This window comes from Euprymna scolopes, chromosome 19 (genome assembly GCF_053919585.1).
Source record: "Euprymna scolopes isolate OS-2025 chromosome 19, ASM5391958v1, whole genome shotgun sequence".
In the NCBI taxonomy this organism is placed as follows: Eukaryota; Metazoa; Mollusca; class Cephalopoda; order Sepiida; family Sepiolidae; genus Euprymna; species Euprymna scolopes.
The window spans coordinates 101,924,903-101,935,953 of record NC_136500.1 but is presented as its reverse complement, the minus strand read 5'-3'; the positions used below and the strand labels follow the sequence as shown (position 1 = coordinate 101,935,953).

Below are 11,051 nucleotides of genomic sequence, written 5' to 3'. Positions count from 1 at the left end.
GCCCTAATTTTTTTCAATTAAAAAAAAAAAAAACAACGTGGGTTTTTTTTAAAGGTTTTAAACTTTGGACTTTACAGGTAAATTTCTAAAAAACACTACTTTTTTTGTTTTAAATTTGAATATATTATTTATTGACCTTTTCTCTTCAATTTGTGATATATAACACTTTGGTGAGTAAATTTTAATAGACATTTCAAAATGGGAGGCGTGAATTATTCGACCCCTGTCTTTCCAAGCTTATAACTACTCGAAAAATGTCATTCAAGCCTTAATTGTTTTTTTCAATTAAAGGAGCAAGGACGAAGGTTTCATTAAAAAAAAAAAAAAAAAGAAAAAACAAACAACGTGGTTAAAAAAAAGGTTTTAAACTTCGAACTTTACAGGTCAATCTCTAAAAAACACTACTTTTTTGTTTTAAATTTGAATATATTATTTATTGACCTTTTCTCTTCAATTTGTGATATATAAAACTTTGGTGAGTAAATTCATTATTTACTTTTTAATAGACACTTGAAAATGAGGGGGGGGCGTGAATAAAAAAAAACGTTTGTCTAAAATATTACATTCGGTTTATTGGAAAGAGCATAAAATTTCACAAGAAAATATCGTAAAAATAGAATCAATAGAAAAATTTTAATAGATTTTTAAAGGTTAAAAATTGAAAAATATTGAGTTCGTAAAATTCATTACTGTTTTTTAAAAACTAAAAAAAATATTTCTATTACTTTTAAAACAACTTTAATAGTTTATTTTGGAAGCATAATCCATAAAGAAAATAAACAACCCACTTTTAAAAGAGAAATTACGAGTTTTTTATATTTTATTCGCAGTTTCGTGTTAGGGGTGTCAAAAATTCCTACAAAAATTCTGATACAGTACAGTCAGTACACCTACCACTACAGGTGTACGCTCGAGGAATAAAGCCGCTTCTTACCTTCAACCAGTTTCAGTTTCTCGTAATATAGCTTTATTTACTGGCAATGATAATTTGGTAACTAGTTTTATATTGATTAGAAAATTCCGAACATTGTCATTATGACATGTCCATATCAGATGATTTTTTTTTTTAAGGGAATATATTTTCACACAACACCGGTTATTTCCGATTTCAACTATACCCTTTTTCGCTTTCCCGTTCGGTATTTCTATTATTTACTTCCTGAATGGGATTATCTTTCAGCAAAGGAGGTATGTTCACACTGCCCAGTTTAAAATGGCGACAAAATAACGATAATCCAGACAGCCAGATGAAACTACTTCCAACTTTACGAGATAACGAAAAGAACAAAAAAAATATGATACTTAAACCGCACCGAACCCGGCTATTAAAAATCGTGCTTTTTCTATTATTATTTCTTGTAATTGTTGTTAATTTGGCCGAATTTCTGAAGCAGTATGTGAGGCCGAGCATTGGTGTAATGAGTGGGCATGGGAAAGGCAGTCTATTTACTGTGCCAGTCCTTCGTCTCCTTGGTAGCGATCCGGGTTTTATTCGAGTCGGCCATTTAAGTGTCGATTTAGTTACTTCCACCATGATATTCACGGACCCTTTGTGGGTAGCTAATCCGGCCGCTGCTGCAGCAGCCGCTGCCGAAGCCGCTGCCCAGGGGGAAGAAGATGAGGTTGGAGATGGCAGCTATCTCAGGGCCACATTCCCTTCTTCGATTAAGGATTTTAGTAAAGAAACCAAAGACTGCGGACCTTCGGACAATTTTGAAACAACAGCTTCAATATGCCGTCTGTTTGGAGAACATGTCCAACTAAAGGTTAGTTAATGTAAATATTTTACTTTGATTATTATAAATGCCGTATCTTCCATTTAAAGATATTTTCAATATTTGTTTTAAGCACTAATTTTTTCCCATGTTTTTTATTTAAAAATTATTCATTCTGGATCTACTTTAATAAGTAAAGTAGAATCGACAGATCCATTTTTTAAATATGTCGTTTTAAGCAAAAACAATATATTATGGGTAATCTCCAAAAATACCGTTTAATATTTAATTACCGTAAAAATAATGTTTACAAAATGTCTACGCACGTTCGTAGACATTTTGTAAACATTGTTTTTAAAAAATAAAAAATAATACTTCTATTATGTTTTAAACGACTGTAATAGTTTATTTTGGAAGTATATTTCATAAAGAAAATTGACAACCCACTTTAAAAACAGAAATTACGAGTTTTATATATTTTATTCGCAGTTTTTTGTTGACTCTTCTGGCGGCCATGTTGTAAGCCCTAACGGTATTTTTGGAGATTACCATATTATGTACTTAATTATCATGTCGAAAATAGTAATATATCCAAAATTATTAGGTTAATTTTATAGGAGATAACTCCTAAAAAAATGATTTTTTTTTTTTTTTTTTTGCCTAATACGTTTATTGCCTTTTATGAATTATATGAAAAGAGAAGGTAAATATAGGGGTACGTTACAACAGAACCCCGACCACTCTAATTTGTTTTTGTTTTATTTTAGAGGTTATCGAGGTTGCTGACAGCGAATCTGATATTCAAACCGGGGGCAAATTTACCGTTTGCATGGTATTAGCCCCTGAACCCACGAACTACTTTCCGCCATTTTACAGCTTCCGTTTACGCTACGCGCGTGGCAGCATAAACAACGGTTGTTGAATGTACCTTCCTTCACGTAGAGAAAACTGCCTTTTCGAATGTGGAATATTTAAACTTATACGAAAAAGAAGAAAAGCACTCAAGTGTGTGTGTGTGGGGGGGGTTTAATGTCGGAAAGACTTTTTTTTTTTTTTTCAGAACAGAATTAAAAAAAAAAATTTTTTTTTTTTTTTCGGTACTTATGCAGTGATATGCACTTGTTGCGGGGAGGCCTGAAGGTGGTTAGCCAACTGACCGTGCAACTAAATATATATCAGACACAAGGACAAGGAATGAAACAACAGGACAAAGAAGAAATGACAAACTCTGGTGGTTTAGTTTAAAGACGAAGATTCGCCTTTTATTTAAACAAACGAAAGGGTGGCAAATGCAAATTTGGTTCACTGGGCGATGCTGGTCCGGGATCCGTCGCCGGTGTATTCGGTAAGGGGGATGCTTGTCGGTTCGCCGTAAGCTGGAATGACGTCGGAGGAATCGGCGTGGTAACTGATGCGGGTGATTGTTTGACTTGGGTCCGACTGAGATGTTACTGATACGTTAGCCTCAGGCTATGAGAGGAACGGACGGACAATTGGCAACACTGAGTTTTCAGCATCCACTAGGTACGGACGGGCGCTCGGATCGGACTGACACTGAAGGAAGAAGTCAGTGTATGAGAGGTACAGACGAACGAATTAGCAAACACTGAGGGTTCAGTGTTCATCAAGTACGGACGGGCGCTCGGATCGGACTGACACTGAAGGAAGAAGTCAGTGTATGAGAGGTACAGACGAACGAATTAGCAACACTGAGGGTTCAGTGTTCATCAAGTACGGACGGACGTTCGGATCGGACTGACACTGAAGGAAGAAGTCAGTGTATGAAAGGTACAGACGAACGAATTAGCAACACTGAGGGTTCAGTGTTCATCAAGCACGGACGGACGCTCGGATCGGACTGACACTGAAGGAAGAAGTCAGTGTATGAGAGGTACAGACGAACGAATTAGCAACACTGAGGGTTCAGTGTTCATCAAGTACGGACGGACGCTCGGATCGGACTGACACTGAAGGAAGAAGTCAGTGTATGAAAGGTACAGACGACATGGAGGCCAGAGTCGTGGTGATGATGTGGACTTCTACGGCGTGGAGACCGGAGCCACTGTAGTGGTAGTGGACTTCTACGGCGTGGAGACCGGAGCCACTGTAGTGGTAGTGGACTTCTACGGCGTGGAGACCGGAGCCACTGTAGTGGTAGTGGACTGGACTGCTACAGTGGTGAGACTGGAGTCACAGTGATTGCGCGAGCGTCGAACGGTTAGGGAACCGTGAGCAAGTGCGGAGCTTTGCATGAGAACCAAGCCAACGAGCGGCGAAAATATCGCCGAAAATATTCAGAGGGCTGCTAGATACCGGGGACGGGCAGGAAATTGTTTCTATTTATAAACAACAGTTAATATTAATTCCCGGATGTGTTCTTTACGAGCAGTCGATGCTGAAGGATTTCGTTGTTTGTATTTCAAAGTTTTTTCCAGGAAATTAAAGTTTGTTGTTTTTGTTATTGTTGTAGAAAAGATGTTTTTTTTAAATTTCTTTTCTACAACGGGGCCCTGAAATCACGTGACAGCCGCCGACATTGCTGCTGCTGATGATTTTGGTAGAGTCTATTAATTGCTGTTCGTTTGTAATGCTGTCGTTGTTGTTGTTGTTGTTTTACTTGCTACTGCTGATTTTGGTAGAGTCTATTAATTGCTGGTCGTTTGTAATGCCGTCGTTGTTGTTGTTGTTGTTTGTTAGCGGCCAAGCCGCGACAAGGCCCCCTCCCTGGATAATTGATCGTTATCAATTAAAGTAAATGTACGATTTGTATTTTTCTGGGAAGGTGACTTTCCTTCCTACACGGGTTTTTCTTGGTGGGATGGTGTGTGCTTCATGATCCGCTGCTGGCTCTGGTGGAGCAGGTTGTACCCGGATGCTTTCTGGTGCAGATGGGGGATCTCTATGGATTGAGCTGCGTTCAGGCTCGTGTATGGATTTCTCTAGTCGAGCAGGTTTTACTCTATCGATCGAGACGGTGTCTGTTCGATTTCCTCGCTCGATGGTGAGGTGCTTGTCCGAGCGTTTCTGGACTCTAAAGGGACCCTGGTATGTCGGTGTCAGGGGCTTCTTGACCGCGTCATTACGGATGAAAATAAATTCGCAATCCCGGAGCTGTTGTGGAACGTGGGTGTTTGGTGTGGGTTGCCTTGGCTGTGAGTACTTTAACTGGGCCATTTTATGGCGTAGTTCTTGGGTGAAAGAGTTTGTAGCAGTGAGGTCAAGCTTCGTATCATCGAAAAATTGACCGGGCAAGGAGAGTGGTGTGCCAAATACTATTTCCGCTGGTGAACATTCCAAATCCTCTTTGAGAGAGTTCCGGATAGATAGGAGTATTAGGGGGAGTTCATCCACCCAGTTGTTAGTGGGGTGTTTCGTAGATAGAGAAACTTTGAGTGTTCGATGAAATCGTTCGACGAGACCGTTGGCGCATGGGTGATAGGCGGTGGTTTTTATATGTTTAACGCCGAGCATCTGCGTAAATCCTTGGAAAAGTGAGGATTGGAACTGCGCACCTCGGTCTGTGGTAATGATACCGGGTACGCCGAAGATGGCTATCCATTCTCGCAGTACTGTCTTTGCTACAGTGTTAGCAGAGGTGTCACTGATGGGTACTGCTACTGGCCACCTGGAGAATCGGTCGACTATGGTGAGGAGGTATTGAAAGTCCTGGCACATCGGGAGGGGTCCGACGATGTCGACATGAATATGGCTAAATCGTGCGTCAGGGTTGTTGAATGTGCCTGGTGGAGATTTCGTGTGTCGTTGGACTTTGCATTTCTGACACTCAAGGCAAGTCGCTACCCAGTTCCGGACATCGAAGTTCATGTTAGGCCAGACGAAACGGTCAGCGATAAGTTTAACGGTTGCCCGTTTGCTGGGGTGTGATAATCCATGAAAGTGGTTGAAGATTTGTTTCCTTAGTGCCGGTGGTACGTAGGGCCTGGGATTGCTCAACTTTGTGTCGCAGTACAAGGTCTTACTGCTGAACGGTGCCGGAAATTCCTTTAGTTGCAGAGATGTGTTTTCTAAGGCCTCAGGGAGGGTTGTGTCGGATTCCTGAGCTGTCGCTATCATCTCTTGGCTGAGTGGGCCGTCTTCAATAGAGTTGACGTCAGAGCGGGACAGGGCGTCGGCAACAGCATTGTCTCTTCCTTTCACGTATTGGATGTCGGACGTGAACTGCGAAATGTAGTCCAAATGCCTGATTTCGCGTGTCGAATACTTGTCAGAGTTGTTTGACAGGGAGGTTGTTAACGGTTTGTGATCTGTAAGAACCGTGAAATGTCTTCCTTCCAATAGGTGCCGGAAGTGCTTGATGGCAAGGTATATTGCCAGGAGTTCTTTTGAGAAGGTGCTGTACCTCGACTGTGCCGACGATAATTTAGCTGAGAAGAATGCGATTGGACTTCGCTGATTATCGATTTCTTGTTCTACCACGGCCCCGACTCCAGTGTCTGAAGCGTCTGTCGTGAGGAATATCCGCGTTCGGACGTCCTGGTCAAGGTGTGCTAATTTCGTGAAGTTAGCCAGTGATGCTTTTGCTGTGTGGAAGGACTTCAGCTGGTCGCCTTCCAGAGAGATGGGTTTGTTTTTTCTCTGTATGATATTCGTCAGAGGGGTGAGGAGACTTGAGCATCCTGGGATGAATCTTCGGTAAAAATTTATCATTCCCAGGAAACGTCGCAGCTGCTTGATTGATGTGGGTACCGGAAAATTCTGGATAGCTTCTACTTTCTCTGGCAGAGGGGTGATTCCACGAGCGTCGGTGTGATGGCCTAAAAAGTCAATGTGTTGTGCTCCGAATTCGCATTTGTCTGGGTTGATCCGGAGGCCGTAATGTGCTAGGCGGCGGAACACTTCATCCAGATGTTTCTCGTGTAGGTCAGCATCTCTGCTAGCCACCAGGATGTCGTCAATGTAAGCATAGACGTAAGGTAGTCCACGCAAGACTTCGTCTATGAGTCTCTGAAATGTTTGGGCTGCGTTGCGTAATCCGAAAGGCATTTTGGTAAACTCAAAGAGTCCAAAGGGAGTTGTCACTGCTGTCTTTGGGATGTCCTCTGAGGCCACTGGGACCTGATAGTAGGCCTTAGTCAGGTCTATTTTCGAAAAAATTCTGGTTCCCTGTAGGCCGGCGGCGAAGTCATGGATGTGAGGAACGGGGTACCGGTCGGGGACCGTGGATGAATTTAGTTTCCGATAGTCCACGCATATACGGAACTCGCCGTTCGGTTTGGGTACCAGGTGCAGTGGTGAAGCATATGGGCTGTCCGATGGGCGGATGGTGTTGTCCGCCAACATCTCTTCAAATGCTTTCTTGGCGTAAGCTAGTTTGTGTGGAGGTAGTCTTCTGGGTCGGGAAAATGCTGGTTGTCCGGTCGTCTTAATGTGGTGTTGCGTCTGGTGTTCCCCTGCATCGGTAGATTTAATGGGCTGAGTTAGGTCCTTGTACCGGTGCAGGATGGTTGCGTACCGTGGATCGTGTTGTGTTGCCACGCTGATTCCCGTCGTGTTGAGGCTTGAAGGGGTTCCTATGATTTTTATCGAGGTCACGCCGTCAGACAGGGTCCTTGTCCTCATGTGGACGGACAGGTTGTAATAGGCCAGGAAATCGGCACCGAGTAATGGTGTTTTCACATCGGCCAATGTAAATGACCATTTGAAATCCCGCCTGAGGTTGAGGTTGAGGGTTAGTTCCTTGTTGCCGAAGGTTTGTATGGTTGATCCATTTGCTGCTCGAAGTTGAAAGGAGGTGGGTTTCAGGGTGGGTCTGTTGGTGGGTGGTATAACACTGATAGCGGCGCCGGTGTCCACTAAGAATTTGAGACTGTTATTACGGTCCCACACATAGAAAAGACGACTGTGTGGATGTGTCCCGACAGGAGTAGTCGTCGCTGTCTGTCGGTTTATTCGTTTCCCTGGGCCTTATTGTAATTGCAAGGAGGTTGGCATTTTTGGGCCCGGTCACCGAAGGATTGGTGGTACCAACATGTGCCTGGGAGGTTCCTTTGTCCTCGGCTTGGGGAGCGGGTACGGCTTCGGTTCCGGGTGTGGGGTATTGGGCTACGTTGTCTCTGGCGTAGGGAGAGTTTGAGCTCTCTCAGCTCTGCTCGCAGTCGAGTAAGTTCGTCTTCCAATCGTCGTGAGCGGTGCCCGGGGTCACTCTCGACATGATGTATCCGTTGGTGTGCCTGTGAGTATACTTTGTCGGCCGAGTCTGCCACTATTTCCAGGGGCGTCTCTACGGGTACTAGTGCCAGGACCTGGGTAATGTTTTGCGGAAGCCGATCCAACCAAAGACCGCGGAGAATGGGCTCTGCCATGCTGTTGTTGCCGAGTCGGCTCTTCATCAGTCGCAGGAGCTGGGATGGGGTTCTGTCCCCGAGGGTCACATTCGAAAATAGGTCTCTGATGAGATCCTCGTCTGAACGGCCGGTTCGCTTGAGGATTGCTTCCTTAAGGCAGGTATATGGGAGTTGCTCTGGAGTGTTGAGGAGGATGTCCTCTACTTCTTCTACCATAGATGGAGGTAGTGCCTGCACCACTGAGGCGTATTTCGAGTCCTGGCGAACGACCCTCCGGGCTGCAAAAATTGCTTCGAGCTGGATGAACCAACTCCTGGGGTTCACTGGATTGTAAGGCGGTAACTGGACCAGCGGGGCAGAAAAGTTAATCTCTGGCTCTGTGCTTTCTGCCATCTTCTCTGCCTGTCTATTTTTCCAAGCCTGTGTCTGTAGTATCACGTCGGGGTCACCACTTGTTGCGGGGAGGCCTGAAGGTGGTTAGCCAACTGACCGTGCAACTAAATATATATCAGACACAAGGACAAGGAATGAAACAACAGGACAAAGAAGAAATGACAAACTCTGGTGGTTTAGTTTAAAGACGAAGATTCGCCTTTTATTTAAACAAACGAAAGGGTGGCAAATGCAAATTTGGTTCACTGGGCGATGCTGGTCCGGGATCCGTCGCCGGTGTATTCGGTAAGGGGGATGCTTGTCGGTTCGCCGTAAGCTGGAATGACGTCGGAGGAATCGGCGTGGTAACTGATGCGGGTGATTGTTTGACTTGGGTCCGACTGAGATGTTACTGATACGTTAGCCTCAGGCTATGAGAGGAACGGACGGACAATTGGCAACACTGAGTTTTCAGCATCCACTAGGTACGGACGGGCGCTCGGATCGGACTGACACTGAAGGAAGAAGTCAGTGTATGAGAGGTACAGACGAACGAATTAGCAAACACTGAGGGTTCAGTGTTCATCAAGTACGGACGGGCGCTCGGATCGGACTGACACTGAAGGAAGAAGTCAGTGTATGAGAGGTACAGACGAACGAATTAGCAACACTGAGGGTTCAGTGTTCATCAAGTACGGACGGACGTTCGGATCGGACTGACACTGAAGGAAGAAGTCAGTGTATGAAAGGTACAGACGAACGAATTAGCAACACTGAGGGTTCAGTGTTCATCAAGCACGGACGGACGCTCGGATCGGACTGACACTGAAGGAAGAAGTCAGTGTATGAGAGGTACAGACGAACGAATTAGCAACACTGAGGGTTCAGTGTTCATCAAGTACGGACGGACGCTCGGATCGGACTGACACTGAAGGAAGAAGTCAGTGTATGAAAGGTACAGACGACATGGAGGCCAGAGTCGTGGTGATGATGTGGACTTCTACGGCGTGGAGACCGGAGCCACTGTAGTGGTAGTGGACTTCTACGGCGTGGAGACCGGAGCCACTGTAGTGGTAGTGGACTTCTACGGCGTGGAGACCGGAGCCACTGTAGTGGTAGTGGACTTCTACGGCGTGGAGACCGGAGCCACTGTAGTGGTAGTGGACTGGACTGCTACAGTGGTGAGACTGGAGTCACAGTGATTGCGCGAGCGTCGAACGGTTAGGGAACCGTGAGCAAGTGCGGAGCTTTGCATGAGAACCAAGCCAACGAGCGGCGAAAATATCGCCGAAAATATTCAGAGGGCTGCTAGATACCGGGGACGGGCAGGAAATTGTTTCTATTTATAAACAACAGTTAATATTAATTCCCGGATGTGTTCTTTACGAGCAGTCGATGCTGAAGGATTTCGTTGTTTGTATTTCAAAGTTTTTTCCAGGAAATTAAAGTTTGTTGTTTTTGTTATTGTTGTAGAAAAGATGTTTTTTTTAAATTTCTTTTCTACAACGGGGCCCTGAAATCACGTGACAGCCGCCGACATTGCTGCTGCTGATGATTTTGGTAGAGTCTATTAATTGCTGTTCGTTTGTAATGCTGTCGTTGTTGTTGTTGTTGTTTTACTTGCTACTGCTGATTTTGGTAGAGTCTATTAATTGCTGGTCGTTTGTAATGCCGTCGTTATTGTTGTTGTTGTTTGTTAGCGGCCAAGCCGCGACACACTCATGCAGGAGTTATCCGCACGGATCATTCTCTGCATGAAATAACTCACTGCTGAGTGCTGAAATAATAACGTTATTACTTAAAAAGCCATTCTTAACATGGGGAGGGTGTCTTGTACCTATTCTGTACCTTACAATTGAATAAAAAAAAACATATAAAACTTTAATTAAACGTGGAAATACGATTTAAAAAATAGCGCGGATCACTCTGCATTCATTAGTGCCTTTTTTTTTTCTTTTTCATTGGCGGACAATTTAAAAATTCGAAGAAAAAATTGTCTAAAACAAAATTTAAAAAAACTACACAATATTACTTTTATGAGATTTTTTGGGTTTGTATTACTGTGTGTACACATAGATTCGAAAAAGTTGTCAAAAAACAAATATATAACAAATAAATGTTATCAAAGGCAAGATAAGTTACTTTTCTACCTAACTGGATATATTTTTGTGTTTTTATTCAATGTAACATTTTTTTACGTAGTTTTTAATGCGGTTTACAAAAACATAAGCATCAAACATTTTTATGTTTTTTGTTCTTTTTTTGCGGGAGGGTGATTCACTGATTCAATTATAGAACTTGTGTGGCTTAACAGATGCTTCTGCAGTTTAATTAACCGTTTTCCCGTAAGTAATGCACCGACATTTACCGATTAGAACATCATTTAACACTTTTCAGAGATTTTACTGTTTACATTAGCGGGGGGGGGGGCGCGCGTAAACATAAAGCAGTGTATTCGAATTCGTAAATTTTTTTCTTCGAATTTTAAATTGTCCGCCAATGAACAAACAAAAAAAAAAAAGAATTTTTAATTCTGTTCTGAAAAAAAAAGTCTTTCCGACATTACCCCACACACGCACACTTGGAGTACTTTTAGGGAATTTCCCTAATAAAATAAAATAACACAATTCTATGAACAATGACAAACAACTTCTTCAAC

The 11,051-nt window shown here is 43.4% G+C and overlaps 1 protein-coding gene across 1 annotated transcript in view; it reads left to right on the top strand.

Moving 5' to 3' along the window:
* Positions 1–777: 777 nt before the first annotated feature.
* Positions 778–11,051, top strand: part of LOC145239859 (alpha-galactosidase MYORG-like) — a 109,762-nt gene continuing 99,488 nt past the window's right edge. Inside the window, exon 1 of the mRNA XM_080103419.1 lies at positions 778–1,766. Within this exon, the coding sequence (XP_079959545.1) occupies positions 1,164–1,766 (603 nt within the window). The 5' untranslated portion in view covers positions 778–1,163. The remainder of the gene's footprint in view (positions 1,767–11,051) is intronic.